The following is a 16,882-nucleotide window of genomic DNA, read 5'->3' as shown; positions in this document are numbered from 1 at the left end:
GCTTTTAGTTTTATTGATCTTTGCTGTTGTTTCCTTCATTTCTTTTTCATTTATTTCTGATCTGATCTTTACGATTTCTTTCCTTCTGCTAACTTTGCGGGAGTTTTATTCTTCTTTCTCTAATTGCTTTAGGTGTATGGTTACGTTGTTTATTTGAGATGTTTCTTGTTTCTTGAGGTAGGATTGTATTGCTATAAACTTCCCTCTTAGAACTGCTTTTGCTGCATCCCATAGACTTTGGGTCGTCGTGTTTTCATTGTCATTTGTTTCTAGGTATTTTTTGACTTCCTCTTTGATTTCTTCAGTGATCTCTTGGTATTAAGTAGTGTATTGCTTAGCCTCCATGTGTTTGTATTTTTTACAGATTTTTTGCTGTAATTGATATCTAGTCTCATAGCGTTGTGGTCAGAAAGGATACTTGATACATTTTCAATATTCTTAAATTTACCAAGGCTTGATTTGTGACCCAAGATATGATATATCGTGGAGAATGTTCCATGAGCACCTGAGAAGAAAGTGTGTTCTGTTGTTTCTGGGTGGAATGTCCTTTAAATATCAATTAAGTTCATCTTGTTTAATGTATCATTTAAAGCTTGTGTTTCCTTATTTATTTTCATTTTGGATGATCTGTCCATTGGTGAAAGTGGGGTGTTAACGTCCCCTACCATGATTGGGTTACTGTTGATTTCCCCTTTTATGGCTGTTAGCATTTACCTTATGTACTGAGGTGCTCCTATGTTGGGTGCATAAATATTTACAATTGTTATATCTTCTTGGATTGATCCCTTGATCATTATGTAGTGTCCTTCTTGTATCTTGTAATAGTCTTTATTTTAAAGTCTGTTTTGTCTGATATGGGAATTGCTACTCCATCTTTCTTTTGATTTCCACTTGCATGGAATATCTTTTTCCATCCCCTCACTTTCAGTCTGTATGTGTCCCTAGGTCTGAAGTGGGTCTCTTGTAGGCAGGATAATATGGGTCTTGTTTTTGTATCCATTCAGCCAATCTATGTCTTTTGATTGGAGCATTTAATCCATTTACATTTAAGGTAATTATCAATATGTATGTTCCTATTACCATTTTCTTAAGTTTTTTGGGTTTGTTATTGTAGGTCTTTTCCTTCTCTTGTGTTTCCTGCCTAGAGAAGTTCCTTTAGCATTTGTTGTAAAGCTGGTTTGGTGGTGCTGAATTCTCTTGGCTTTTGCTTGTCTGTAAAGGTTTTAATTTCTCTGTCAAATCTGAATGAGATTCTTGCTGGGTAGAGTAATCTTGGTTGTAGGTTTTTCCCTTTCCTCACTTTAACTATGTCCTGCCACACCCTCTGGCTTGCAGAGTTTCTGCTGAAAGATCAGCTGTTAACCTTATGGGGATTCCCTTGTATGTTATTTGTTGTTTTTCCCCTTCTGCTTTTAATATTTTTTCTTTGTATTTCATTTTTGATAGTTTGATTAATATGTGTCTTGGTGTGTTTCTCTTTGGATTTATCCTGTATGGGACTCTCTGTGCTTCCTGGACTTGATTAACTATTTCCTTTCCCATATTAGGGAAGTTTTCAACTATAATCTCTTCAAATATTTTCTCAGTCCCTTTCTTTTTCTCTTCTTCTTCTGGGACTCCTATAATTCAAATATTGGTGCGTTTAATGTTGTCCCAGAGGTCTCTGAGACTGTCCTCAATTCTTTTCATTCTTTTTTCTTTATTCTGCTCTGCAGTAGTTATTTCCACTATTTTATCTTCCAGGTCACTTATCCGTTCTTCTGCCTCAGTTATTCTGCTATTGATCCCTTCTAGAGAATTTTTAACTTCACTTATTGTTTTGTTCATCACTGTTTGTTTGCTCTTTAGTTCTAGGTCCTTGTTAAACATTTCTTTTATTTTCTCCATTCTATTTCCAAGATTTTGGATCATCTTTACTATCATTATTCTCAATTCTTTTTTCAGGTAGACTGCCTATTTCCTCTTCATTTGTTAGGTCTGGTGGGTTTTTACCTTGCTCCTTCATCTGCTGTGTGTTTTTCTGTCTTCTCATTTTGCTTAACTTACTGTGTTTGGGGTCTCCTTTTCGCAGGCTACAGGTTCATAGTTCCCATTGTTTTTGGTGTCTGCCCCCAGTGGCTAAGGTTGGTTCAGTGGGTTGTATAGGCTTCCTGGTGGAGGGGACTATTGCCTGTGTTCTGGTCGATGGGGCTGGATTTTGTCTTTCTGGTGGGCAGGTCCCCGTCTGGTGGTGTGTTTTGGGGTGTCTGTGGACTTATTATGATTTTAGGCAGCCTCTCTGCTAATGGGTGGGGTTGTGTTCCTGTCTTGCTAGTTGTTTGGCATAGGGTGTCCAGTAATGTAGCTTGCTGGTCGTCGAGTGGAGCTGGGTCTTGACTTTGAGATGGAGATCTCTGGGAGATTTTTGCCGTTTGATATTACGTGGAGCTGGGAGGTCTCTGGTGGACCAATGTCCTGAACTTGGCTCTCCTACCTCATAGGCACAGCCCTGACTCCTGGCTAGAGCACCAAGAGCCTTTTGGGACATCTGAGGTCTTCTGCCAATGTTCAGTAGGTGTTCTGTAGGAGTTGTTCCACATGTAGATGTATTTCTGATGTATCTGTGGGGAGGAAGGTGATCTCCATGTCTTACTCTTCCGCCATCTTGAAGCTCCTCCTAAAACCGACTTCTTAATTGCATCTCTCAAAGCAACATTCTGGATCCTCCCATCATTCATAGAGTCCTTAGTGTTGCCAAGATTAATTGAGAAATGCCTAAAGGCAAAATAAACACTAGCACAACTTAATACTTAACCGTATCAGCTAAGAATGATGGTGCAATTAATGATAAAGATGTTAATAATTAGTTGTGGTATGTTAAATGTTACGCTCAGTGGTTATGTAGAGTGAAGCAAGAATTTCCTCGTGAGGGCAGAAATTAATGTTTCACCTTGATTGCTATTTTAATGTGCTTATTTTAAAGGGGCCATCCTGTAGAAACTCTTGGGCACATTTCCAATTTTACATAAATGTAGAATTAATTATTATGGAAGCATAAAATTTTAGAGCTGGAACGACCTTCGTGGTCATTTAATCCAGTTCAGTCATTTTACAAATAAGTAAGAGTTATATGTCTTACTTAAATCCTTCCACAGCGTTGGAACCTTGCTTCCCAACTCTCAGACCAGTGATGGTGAAACCTTCTCAGATCCCCACAGACAGAAGGGGGAGGAACTCTGAGGCATTCTCTTGCCTCAGAATTCCTGACGCATTGCTTGTTGTATTGCTCCCAAGGCTGTTACCCCACCTTGTGTTATGTTCTAGTTACTTTCAGTTGTACGGTTGGGATCTTGGGAACCCTCTCTGATTCACTTTTATATTTCTTCGTCATTCCTAACTCTGTATTTTGCAAACAGTATTTTCACAATACATTTGTATGCAGTGGTGTGCTGGAGTTTTTTTCCCTGCTTGTTAGAGATGATTGTGTCTTCACATCAATAGCTTGAAATTGGCCATGGTGGGAGTACTTACACCGTGCAAATGGACAAATGGCACAAATCAGGGCTTTTTTCCCACTGGAAAGCCAGTTGTTGGAAATTTACATGCACACTTCTGTTTACGTGATTGTCATAAGACCTCACAAGGCAGCTGGTCTTGACAAAACCTAAAGGTCCATACCAATGTGCAGACGACCTTTTACTCATCGTTCCGCATGGGTTCCGCATTGTTCAGCCTCCTCCCATTTCATCAGGGGTTGAGTATGACCCAGAGCAAGTCTCGCCTCAGGACGGCATTGGTCTTTGGTTGCTTAGCTAGGTTCCATTTACCTGGAAAAGCTATTTGGGCATGAATGGTCATGGAAACAGGGTCTGAAATATCAGGTACAATTAAGTGAGAAACGCCCCCTCGCAAACTATTATCTGAAAAAGAGCGAACAGTACGTTACTCTGGCTGAAAGTACAATTCTATCTTTATTCTTCTCAAAAAACCTTCAGTGGCTCCCTACAACCTACAAAAACACCCAAACTCCCTGACATAAATCACATACTGGCCGCAGCTTACCGTTCTAACCTCATGTTCCACCAGTCACATCACCCACTGTTGATTCCCACCTTCATTCTACGTGGCAGCCTCTGTAGAGCCTCTGTTCCAGCCTCCAGAATCTTCCCTTCTGCTGGAAAGCCCTCTTTTATCTCCTTGTTCCACTATAGGCTCTCTCCCAGGCTTCTGTTCCTACTCAGTTCCCTCTCCCATGTATCAGAGCTTCTGGGTTAACAGAAAATCCTCTCTTGTGTGTCTCTCTTTAGGAGCAGGACCCGAGGTCCCATCGGCCCCGGCATGTATGGCTATGGTAAGGCCCCATACATCTTACCACTGCAGACGGACTCTGCACACCTGCCACAGAGGCTTCGGAGGCAGAGGCCCTCATCCCGGAATTCCAGGTCCCAGGGGGCATCTGGTTCTAGCCATGGCTACAACCCTGCAGCCCACCGGGCCCCCCGACATGGACCTCTGTACCAGAGTGACAGTGGACCTCGTCCTGGACTGCAAGTCTCGGAGGGCTCCATCTACCAGCTGCCTTTGACCCATGACCAAGGCTTCCCTGAAGCCTCAAATCTCTTCCACAGCCCAGAAACAAGCAGCAGCCCTGGCCTGGGGGCCCACAGGGCAGCTCAGAGCTTCTCCCAGCCTGCCCGATCTACAGCAATCTCCTGCATTGGGGCCTATCGGCAGTACAAGCTGTGCAACACAAATGTGAGTATACACCGCCTGAGAGTGGCCCTGGAAACAGCTGCTACTCTTATCTTTCTGCTGGTTGGCAGTAAACATGGTGGAAGGCAGAGAGGGCATGTTGTTTTAGGCCACGTGAATGCACCTTTTAGCTTCCCTCCCTTTTCATTTCTCTTCATGTGCTCTTCCCATATACTTTTCTTTTTTATAAGGTTATTACTTTAGTAACTTATGGAGAACCTCTTGAATCACTTATTGACAATCACTATTGCTGCATACAGCAAAGAACCCTCACATTCTCAGTGGCTTTATATCAACAATATTTTTGCTTTGCTCGTGGGTCTGCAAGTCAAGTGCAGTTTGGCTAATTTAGGGCAACCAGTGGTGGTGTCAAAGATGTGGGAGTTTTGGGAGGTTTGACCAGCATGTGTATCATCCAGTAAGTTTCCTGGAGGCTCCCTGCTCTTCGAGGCATAAAGACTTTGGATATTGTATTGTGCAAAAGTCTGATAGTGAAAAATTGCTGAAGATTCTACAACTAATGATTCCACAGCAAAGCGAATTATAAATGGAAACTACATAAGATGACCAAATGTGTTTTTAAAAATAAATATCAGTTTAAAGACTTTATATAAAAGAGAGAGGAATGAGAATGTTTAAAGGTTAAACTTCCAAGTTACTATATTTTTCATTAATAATTTAATCTGCCTTAATAGTCTGTTACTGGGTAACAGGACAGCTGTTATATATTAGCTTCAATTTCCTCATTAAAAATATATTTCCTGCTGTAGAGTCCATAGAAATGACTTAATTTGTGATTTTAATAATTCCTCTGAATGCCTGGATTGCTTTTCAGCTTGTTCTTCCACTGACAGACTTCAGGAATTATTGATTTTTGTAAAGCAGTAATTTTCCTAAAGCCTAAAGTAATTTTCCTAAAGCCATCAGTCAACTAGTAAGTCTTAATTGAGCATCATTGCTTGTCTTGTAACGGACCAGGCTCCATGGAAGATAGAAGTCATATTATCTACCTCATGGAGTTGTTACGAGGATCAAATGAGGTGATGTTAAGAAAGTGCTTTATAAATTAAAAAAAAAATACTTGTGTCCATGATAAGACACCGTCCCTGTTCTGGAATATCCATTGCAATTTTTTAAAAATGAAATGAATTCATTTCTAATGTGGAATATATTCTCCCATTGACTAGTATGTGTCAGTTTTAAGGACCAAGTAATCCATAAAGAGAAGGGAAAAGAGAGAAGGCATTTGACATATATGTGGACCTGATATCTACTTAGCATTTCTTTCATTTAACCTACGTTTTTGAAGCATGCACTTTTTTCCAGACCTGTGCTGCCAACAGCAGGGATGTTTCTTCCCATATAAAAGCTGTGTCTTTTCCGGGTCCTGGATAACTCCACTACCGAGGAGATTGCATTGCAAGGAATATTTAAAAATTCTTGTGAATTCGTGATGTCTGCATCATTTTGGACGTAGGTAAAACAATGTCTCACACATTTTCTTAGACAAAGAAGTAAATGTTGACAGAGGATTGTACAGGTTTAACTCCCTTCTTTTCACTGTAACATTTTGCATGCCATCACCCCAAGTCACATCCTACTTACCCTTATTGAGAGATAGCTTTCCTTAGAGGTCCCATTACTACATATCTTCTTTTTATAAGCCCATGGCTTCTTGTGACTTGGGCCATGCCCCATGGACACTTTAAAACTCCCTGTGTTAGTGGTCCCCCAAACCACTCCTAGGTTTAATGATTTGCTAGGAAGACTCACGGGACTCAACATATAGTTGTATGCACAGTTATGATTTATTACAGTGAAAGGATACAGAGAAGAATCAGCAAAAAGAAAGGTGCATGGGGCCAAGTCCAGAGGAGAGCAGGCACAGTTTCCAAGAGTCCTGTCCCTGTGGAGTTGCACAGGATGTACTTCGTTCCCTCAGCAATGAGTTGTTACACACGTGAAGTGTTGTCTACCAGGGAAGCTCATTACAGATTCCATGGCCAAAGTTTATATTGGTGGCTAGTCACATAGGCACCCTTTGCCTGCTACATACTAAAGTTCAGGTTCCCAAAAGGAAAGCAGGTGCTTAGCATAAAATATATTGCTTGTCCATTCATCTGATGATGGACACTTAGGTTGTTTCCATGTCCTGGCTATTGTAAATAGAGCTGCAATGAACATTTTGGTATGTGACTCTTTTTGAATTATGGTTTTCTCAGGGTATATGAATGGATAAAGAAGATGTGGCACATATATGCAATGGAATATTACTCAGCCATAAAAAGAAACGAAATTGAGCTATATGTAATGAGGTGGATGGACCTAGAGTCTGTCATACAGAGTGAAGTAAGTCAGAAAGAGAAGGACAAATACTGTATGCTAACACATATATATGGAATTTAAGAAAAAAAATGTCAAGAAGAACCTAGGGGTAAGACAGGAATAAAGACACAGACCTACTAGAAAATGGACTTGAGGATATGGGGAGGGGGAAGGGTAAGCTGTGACAAAGTGAGAGAGTGGCATGGACATATATACACTACCGAACGTAAAATAGATAGCTAGTGGGAAGCAGCCGCATAGCAGAGGGAGATCAGCTCGGTGCTTTGTGACCACCTAGAGGGATGGGATAGGGAGGGTGGGAGGGAGGGAGACGTAAGAGGGAAGAGATATGGGAACATATGTATAACTGATTCACTTTGTTATAAAGCAGAAACTAACACACCATTGTAAAGCAATTATACTCCAATAAAGGTGTAAAAAAAAAGTATATATATATATATATATATATATATACATATATATACATTGCTTGTACATATAGCTGGAGCATAGCGAGTCACTCCTATCACTTAGGGAGTGGTGGAAACCCTTTTGAAACCCAAGTTCCCAGACATCAGCCAGGGACCGACCTTGCAATCAGGCCTTTCTAAGGAGAGTAATCTCAGTCTTCTGTGTTGTCTTATTTGCACATCCTCCACGTGGACCCATGTGCTCTAGCATCTTAGCATCAATGACCTTATGTAGACATGTACGTATCCTCCTCGATGTCCAAGTGAGGGGATGGCATGAGTCCCCCAATTATGTAAATCTTCCTACTCAAAAAGGAAAGAGGTGAAGGGTAATACTGTGAACAAGGAATGAAAGTTATCACTTATGTCCTCTTCAAAAATTAGAAAATAATGCCTACATTTCGAGTTCTCACCCAGTTATTATCTGGGAGAAGAAAAAGGAGGGAAAGTAACCCAGGGTAGGTTGGAAATATCCACTGATTTCGGAACTTCATCCCTTTAACTAAGTGCCCAGCGTATCCCAACCCAGTTCTTGATGGAAGGCCCCCTTTCTAAAACTACCCCACAGTAAAGGGCTCAGTTCTGAGCTGTGAGGTCATGCTTATGACAGGTGGTCTGAATTAGGAGAAATGTTTTTGCAGCCTTCCAGATCTCCTCACTGGTCACAATCCCTCCCTCAACACAACAGAGAAGGTGCTAAAGGCAGCTACTTGTAGGTCGTAGCACTTGGTGCTGGAGCACTTAGTGCAGGGGAAGGAGCTCTGAGAGCACAGGGCAGGAGGCCACAGGGTTGAGGAAGCGAACAGTTGAGCTGGGCTTTCAAGGATGGCCAAAAAAGGGATAAGAGCATTTGGGGCCAAGGAAGCAGCTTAGTCAAGGACAAAAAAGCAGGGTTGTTTCAGGATCTTGGGTGCTGCAGTGCCTGCCAGGTGGTAGGGACCCTCCTTCCTTTCCCTCCCGCCTCCTTCTATCCACTTTAAATAATCCGGGTCTTAATGGGAAACTTATGCTTTAACATCTCAGAATACAGAATTATCACATGGTCTTGCTGGACTTTCATACATGAGATTGATGAGTGAGAAACATTTTAAACACTGTGAAAAATCAGAAAGCAATTCTAATCAACTGGTTTAATTGGATGTTAAGCCTGCAAGACAGTGTGGGACAGTGAGTTTGGGAGCTAAGTTGAGCTGGATACAAACCCCAGCTCCAACACCGGGAGCTGAGTGTCCTTGGACAAGTTTCTTAACTCTTTGAGGATCATCTGTGAAGTGGGGAGAATAATAGTACCTGCTCCATAGGGTTGACATGAGGTTCAGATAAGGTCATGTGTAAAACGAGCTTGGCATGTGCTGACACATTGTTAGTAAATAAACCGTTTGGACCTGGATAAGTGAACGTGGCTGAAGATAAGAATGGAGTAAGATGTCTGCATATCTGAACAGCTCCCAATTCCTAAGGGCTGAGTCATGGAACTGTGGATGAAATGGTCAGACTTGCTCAGAGTCCCCTTTTGTCCTTTGGGTTAGCTGTGGTTGAGAGTCCTTTCCCTTTGCCCAAGAATAAAACAAAATTGCTGAGAGACCCAGCATTTTCGCTGTGATGTGGCTTTCAACGTAATCACCCTTGGGTCATGTTTAAAGTGATAAAAGTCAGCCTATAGATAACTTCATGCCAATGAAGCCTTTATACCCTCAAATGTGCATATTTAATATTAAGCCCTACCTTGTGATGTCATCTGGGAATTTTAAGCATGCTAGTTTGTTTTAGGATTGTTCGGTTCATATAAGATGTCCTCTATGAAATAGTACTTCCGTATCAGTAATAAGTGCAGCACTAAAGATCCCTGAATGTAGACTTTAAAAATAAGGAAGGTTTTCTTTTTCCTTGCCTACAATGTGTATGAGGAAGTGAAGGTGATACACTCCAGTAAAAATAAAGAATCTGTGGTCTTTTAGAGCAGGCATCATCTTAGACGTCTACTAGTATGACAGTCCAGGTCACTCACTATTGCGGATTTTTGCTTGGAGTCCATAAGCACGGCACTGACATTGACTGAGTGGGGTCAGGGACGCTGAAAGTAGAGCAAGCTCTGAGCCTAAGCTCAAAGTCCAGCGGGAGAGAGAGAGACTCATAAATAGGTAATAACAAGCGCAGGGCACAGGCACCACTCTACACGCACTTTGAAATCTCCAGGTAGTGGAAATGAACGTGGCTTGGGTGGAGGCAGCAAAGGCCTCCTGCAGGCGATCCAGCAGAACGGAGAGTTTTCTAGGGAGAGGGAATGACAGGGATCTGAGAGCCCCTTTGTGCTCCCGTAAGGGCTGAGGATCAAGAAAGGGCGCTTGGAGGGCCTCTCAGTGGAATGAGATGCTTTTGCCATGAGCGGTGGCTTCACCTGCAACTATGTCTTCAGCAGTGAAGGGGCAACACAGGGGTGTCCATGGTTTATACACAGCCCTGCACTTCCTCAGCTATGGCTAAAAGTTATAAGTATTCAAGCAATCGAGGAAATAGATAAGTTTCTTCTTCATGGACTTTCATTGAAGGTTAAGACCTGGGAGCAAAAGAACTAGAGTCTTTATAGGGGTGACACAGGGGAAGGAGAAAACCAAACCACAATCCCTCCTGGTGCCCGTGGAGATGTAGTAAAGATACAGTTCTTTTCTACTAGCTGTTTCTGGGGTTTTGTATTATTTTTTGCAAAATACATGAACCAACCAAGACACCTTATGCCCTCTGTCCTGGAGACCTAGGTGTCTCTCTCCTGCCTTCTTCTCTTAAGCACTGTGAGTTCAGTGCTTCCTCCCTGGAGGGGGACTGACACACAGGCTCCTTCTGGATCAGGGAGGCTGGAGGGAGTCACCAGGTGCAAGGCGGGGGCAAGCTTTCGAGTTTTTGAAGGGCTTTGCTGCCAAAGGAAAAATGATCCTGAACTTAGACTGAGTGCACTTAACGTTTCAAGGGGGAAAACCTCTGGGGCTAAAAAGCAGCTTTTAGCAAACAACGGCTGTGATGAGTTCTGGTATCAGTGACTCTCCAGTAAATTTCCCTGGGGTGGGACTGACTTCTGACAATGGATTTATCCATGTGGACTTGTTTCTGGCTCAAAGTAAGTGAAAATGAAGGGAAGATATTGGACAAATCTCAAATATAGCTAAGCTCTCTTTAGGCAGATTCTAATTCTATCCCATTCCTAGTCTCACATGAAATGAGAGGAGCTGACAAACAACTTCCTGCGTGCAGTTTACGGAGAAACTTAGCAAATGGGCCACGTCAAGAAGTCAGTGCAGTTCTGTCAGGTGTAAAACATGACAGGAACTGTGGGACCGGTTAGCAGATGGACAGGTCATCTAACTAGAGGGCTCAACGTAGGTTTCTCCTATCATGAGCTTGTCACCAACCTCCTTATCTGGGAAATATATGCTAGTGTCAGTGCTTTTTGCCTTGTTCTGCTTTCCATCTTCTCAGATCACTGGGAATTTTCCATAGAAAGTTCTCTTATTGACTTTCATATGTATATGAAAAGTAGCCTTACATATATATATATATGAAATATGTATATGAATATTTTGTGAACATATACATATTAAATATGTTAAACATGTAAATATTAAATATTCAAATAAATTTCATATAGATATATTTCATATGTATGAAATATAGATGTATGAATCATACACATATATATGAATTGTTCACAACTGTCACTTTTCATGATTATAAAAAGTAGTACAAGTAGGAAGAAATATCACAGTGGTAGAGAGAGGTATATCCTAGTCTCTCTCCCAAGGTATAATCACAGTCAATCATTTAAAAGTTTTACTCTCATTCTCTCCATAAGTCTAAATAGTGTACCAACATCTCTACTTCTTGATATATCAACTTAAAATTTTCTCTGACTCCTTACTCTGAAAGATGAAGAAATGATTCTCTTTCCTCCCACTCTGCTGATCTCTGCTAGCCACATTTGATTTTCAGATATATTTTTATTATATATAGTATATTAACAGTTTTTATTGTCTTGGTTTATCAATATTAGGAAGGATCGATTCCCTCCTTATTTTGCAAGGTTAGAAATGTAGTACCCAGACAGTTCACCAAGTTCTTCTCATTGCATTATGTGTTTTGGTTTATGTTTTATTTGTTGTTGGGCTTTCTCATTTTTGTTTATTTTGTTTTGTTTTTTTTACCTTGGCCTGTGAAATCCCTGCGAGAGACTATTATGAGGGACTTTTCTCTGTATCCTCAATGCTTGCAACACCTGACACATAGTAGGGGCACAGTGACTATTCGCCTTTGAAGGAATTTCACATCCTGTCTCAGCAGATAGCAGAGGGGAAGAAACCAGTTTTATTAATGTGATCCCCAAAGTAGCCACTGAGAAATTTATGCTCCCTGGGGGAGTGGGAGCTTTGGATTTAAGTTTACGTTTTGCGACATACTTCCTGGTTAGTTAGAAAAAAAGATATTCTCTTTCAGACCTTCTTACAGGCATAGAGATACATTTATAATCTAAAGAGAGAGAAATAAACAAGCATTCCTGGGGTAAGCCTAGGTCTGTATAGACATGTGTACAGAGTATTTATTTATTTATTTTTATAAATTTATTTATTTTATTTATTTATTTTTGGCTGCGTTGGGTCTTCGTTGCTGCACATGGGCTTTCTCTAGTTGTGGTGAGCGGGGGCTACTCTTTGTTGCGGTGCACGGGCTTCTCATTGCGGTGGCTTCTCTTGTTGCCGAGCACAGGCTCTAGGCACGCGGGCTTCAGTAGTTGTGGCACGCAGGCTCCAGAGTGCAGGCTCGGTAGTTGTGGCGCACAGGCTTAGTTGCTCCGCGGCATGTGGGATCTTCCTGGACCAGGGCTCGAACTGCACTGGCAGGTGGGTTCTTAACCACTGCGCCACCTGGGAAGCCCTGTACAGAGTATTTAAAAAATAGGCTTCTCGCGGGTGAATGGATGGGCTTAGTTATAGTAATATCCTTTGGGTCTTTGATGTATTTACTGAATAAGAGAGAAACTCCTTTCTCTAGGAGAACAGTATGAACTTGGATAGGAAAAAAAAAAAGCGTTTGAGAACTAAGAAAACCTCAGTTATTTGTTTTTCGTTTTTTAAATCCAAAGCCTTTACCCAGCTCTTTTGGACAAACCAATTCACTGACTGTCTAGAGGGCCCTGGAAGTGGTAGGAGGTGGCAGAAGAGTTTTTGTGAGGTTGAGTTTGTTCCAAGTGACTTGAGAAAGCAGATATTAAACATATTTGAAAACTGTGCTGGATAACTTGTAAGAAATTGTGGTCCATGGTTATATGATTCTATATCATATAACAAGATGGTGGGAAATGAAGCCCATCTTCCATCTGTAGAAGAGAAAAGAAGGGAATGTTTGCTCAGAACACCTACCTGTCGGGCACCTAACAGCTTCTGGAACTGCTCGTTTCATCTTTGATGTCTTCTTAGATTCCAATTCAGCTAACATTTATTGAGCATTACTATGAGCTAGAAACTTTAATATATTACTAGTTTACTCCTCACAGAATTCCTGGGTTAGGGGGTGAGGGGAGTGGTGCATGGCTTGTTACTGAAATGCAGTCATTTAGGTTTAGAAGAGCAAACTGCTTTGCCCAAGGTCACATAGCCACTTTCTCATGGCAGTGCAGGGACATTTTCTAGATTTTTTTCTTTAGATTTTTTTTTCACTCTGGTGATGTTAAATACATCATGTGTTGCTATGGTAGCCGGTCTTTTGATTGAATCCAGAGCAATGCAAAGGGTAAAAACAAAAATGCATATTGGACCCAGGCAGACCCCAAGGTCATGTTCCTTGGTGTCATCTTCATCGGGGATGATACTCTTCAGTCTCCTGGGGAACTGAAAGTAATTAATTACTGAAAGTTAATTGTGTGATCACCGACAGTGGCCTCTTGAGCAGTGAAGTTACGTGCGGGCGGGCAGTTGTCATCTCAGATTAACCAGGGTCACTAGAAACATAGTCAGAGTTTCCATAATACTCTTTGTGACTCATAGCAACTCCAGGCAGTTGTCTAGATGGAACTTTGGATAGGGCCTGAAGTGCTTTATCAGGATTCAGCTCATTATATTAAAGTAAATCTTTATTCTTCTTCCCATAAGAGACCAGTGGGAATATCCCTCCCTCTCTGTGGTGGAAAGGAGTCATTTGAAGGGAGGTTATCTCCCAGGGCCATTGCTTGGCTATAAAGCTCCGGTCTTAGCTGGCCCCATCCCGAATGAGCCTGATCTCTATCTACATGGCTTTTCCCTTGTTTCAGTTTTCTGGCCTGAAGATTATAAGAATCCGTGCCCATAGAAAGGATCAGCTGTCTGCAGGAAATCTGCCCAAAGCCAACTCACAGTGTAATATAGAGACAGTTACTGATAAGGTGAGGGTGACTCAGTCTATGGCATCAGGAAACAACCCACTTAAAGTATAACAAATGTAAAATGATCTGTAACCTGGAAGTTTTAACTTCAGAGAGTCTGTTAAAATGAGAGGAGATCTTATACTGATAATAGTATAAATACAAACAGATGTAATCTACCAAAGAGACCTGAAACAGAAATTCCCCAGCCCTCCTTGGTTTTCATCCTCAATCCACGGCTCCCCGATCCTTGTTGCTGGGGTCACTTCAGTAGGCCTCAGAGGCTGAATCTGAACTTGTTCTCTAGGACGTCTCCTGACAATAGGCGAGAAGAAGTTTACGGCCGTCTTGTCTGAGGGCCCATTGCAAATTAACTTTGCTATCCACACGTTCTTGAGGGGCACTGTGGCATAGTGGTTACTGTCGTGGGTTCTAGGTTCAAATCCTGACTCCCCCTGCGGCCTTGGGCAGCTCATTTAACTTTTCTTTGCCTTGGCTTCCTCCTCTGTAAAATGGATGTAACAGTGGTTGTGCGGATTAAATGAGCAAATATACATAAATCGTATGAGGGAGTGGCTGACATTGAGTAAGTGTCAATAAAAGTTAGCTATTCTCAACACCATCGTCATCATTATCACCCCAGGCATCTGTGTTCCTCACCTGTACCATAATTCTGTCTCAGTAGCCCACTTCCGTATCTGGACTCTGTGAGGCTTGCATTTCTCTGGCCAGGTCTCTCTCCTCCCCAGGAAGTAGTGTCTTGCCTTTAACTGGCAGCTCACCTGGTGTCTTGTGGGTCCCTGCTCAGGGTCATGCACAGGGAGATCCCCATCTTCCAGAGCACCTTGTTACCTCCTGCTGCACCTTCCCATGCTAGGTGCTCGCTGGATACCATAGTCAACCTCTGGGCTCAGCTGCCTCCTAGCAACTGCAGGTGGATTTGCTGCTTCAGCACCTGATCCCTCACTGTGGGTCTGATGCCACGTTAAGCCCTCTGGCCTTAGGAGGTAACTGGGCCACACTCAGATATAAAGAACTTGTTGATGACCAGGGACAGGGTATCCTGAATGATGCGTCACAGGTAGCTAGTTGATTAGGCAGATGCTTATGGATATAATAAGAGCAACGGTCATTAGCATTAAAAACACTGATAAAAATGTGATCAGTGTTGAGCCCTTCCAGCTTTGCGTGGCTGTGTGTTTGGAAGGGCTCAATACAGATATATTTTTATTACATAAATGTCATATATTTATTGTCGAGAAAGTAGACAATACAAATAAACCAAAAGTTAATGGTAAAAAGAAAACTTCCATAACTCACCTTCCAGGCATAACACTTTTAGTCTCTCTCTCTACACACACACCCCCCACACACATAATCACTTTTTTCACTTAATGGATTGTGGACTGCTTTCCATGGCATGAAATATGCATTTATATCATCAAATATCGAGCAATTCAAAGTGATTCTGAAGGTGTGTTGTTTCGTGGTCCAGCCCACTGGCACTATGTTACGGATGGGTAGAAAGAGGTTAAACAGACTGGCTAAGTTTTTGTGGTCTGCAGCTTCTAATTCTGGTAATTGCCACTAGGTTAATTAGGGTGGCTTCTGGCTGGAGCCTCATTTAGAGCAGCTTGGCTTTACGTAGTTATTTGAGGAACGGGACCTTTGGCCCACTTGTTCTGGTCTCTTTCCATTACAAAAACCTGCCAACCACCCAGCAGCGGATCTGGAGTTTCTAGTGATGGCCGGGGTGGGTGGTCAGCATTCTAGGCTCTGTCTCTGTGACACCGTGGGACCTCTGGTAAGGCACCCCGCTTCACCACACCTCTGTTTCCTCATCTTTTAAGTTAAAGGGGTTGGATTTGCTTTTCTTCTGCTCTTACACTGTGATTTCATGTTAAGTAATTTGGCGTGTGATTGAGGCTTGGGAGTGGCTCTTAATTGCGGCTGCCTAGTCTGGTGCCAGGCTGGCTGCACCAGAGGGAGCACTTCGAGTGTATATTCCTGAGCTTCTTGCCCACCCTCCACTGGGGCGAAGCCTGAGAATCTGTATTTTTAACACACCCCTTAGCGATTCGTTCTCATCGCAAGGATGGTACTTAACTCCCAAGCTGCCCAGCTGATCCCATCCTAGTCGAACTTCGGTTCTGGCCAAAGGGTTGTAACAAGCATCTTAACTCCAAATCCTTCACGGAGGCAGCTGGTAGTGCTGGAAGCCTACACGGTTCCGGCTTCAGGACCACCAGCAGCTTGGCTTCCAGAGCCCTTGGAGACAGCCTTCCCCAGCCTGTCAGCTTCTCACCCTTTGTCAGAGCCTGGCCGGCCCTGCCCATCCTTCCGGCCCTTTTTCCCCACCAGTTTCCACCACGTTCTGCTTCACATGGTTTCTTGCTCCATATGGTTTGGCTCAGGCCGCAGCAGGGTTATGACCACCCTGAGTGTCTGTCCCAGCAGCCTCTCCAAGTGCCCTTGATCAAGCAGGGGATGTTTTTCCTTCCACCTGGTTTCATTTCTCCCTCTATTCCCTCATCTTCCACGAGACCTGATGTTTCTGATACATACAGTAGATTTCTTTCTAAATCCTTCAGGACGTGAGCTATCATATTAGCAGTTTACTCCAGAGACTTCTATACAGAGCTTTTCATATTTAAGGGGCCAGATGCCTTTCCCGTCTGATTATTAAAACACCCCCTCACCACACACACACCTTACACTTAAGCAGAGTGTTGCTAGTTTTAAAAAGCTAGATCCTAGCTTTAAAGGAGAGATTGTGATCTTATTTCACATTTGCTCATATTTATCATTTATAAATGGGACTTCCCTGGTGGCGCAGTGGTTAAGAACCCGCCTGCCAATGAAGGGGACACGGGTTCGAGCCCTGGTCCGGGAAGATCCCACATGCCGCGGAGCGACTAAGCCCGTGCGCCACAACTACTGAAGCCTGCGCGCCTAGAGCCCGTGCTGTGCAACA

The 16,882-nt window shown here is 42.6% G+C and overlaps 1 protein-coding gene across 2 annotated transcripts in view; it reads left to right on the top strand.

The window, feature by feature from the left end:
* The window catches only part of THSD4 (thrombospondin type 1 domain containing 4), a 582,688-nt gene that overhangs the window by 110,654 nt on the left and 455,152 nt on the right, over positions 1–16,882 (top strand). For both annotated transcript variants that reach the window (XM_033439983.2, XM_033439984.2), the window contains exon 5: positions 4,287–4,734. In XM_033439983.2, coding sequence (XP_033295874.2) covers positions 4,287–4,734 — 448 coding nt within the window. The remainder of the gene's footprint in view (positions 1–4,286; positions 4,735–16,882) is intronic.

This window comes from Orcinus orca, chromosome 2 (assembly GCF_937001465.1).
Source record: "Orcinus orca chromosome 2, mOrcOrc1.1, whole genome shotgun sequence".
Classification (NCBI taxonomy): Eukaryota; Metazoa; Chordata; class Mammalia; order Artiodactyla; family Delphinidae; genus Orcinus; species Orcinus orca.
Note: the sequence above shows the minus strand (reverse complement) of the source record. Positions and strands in the feature narration are given on the sequence as shown.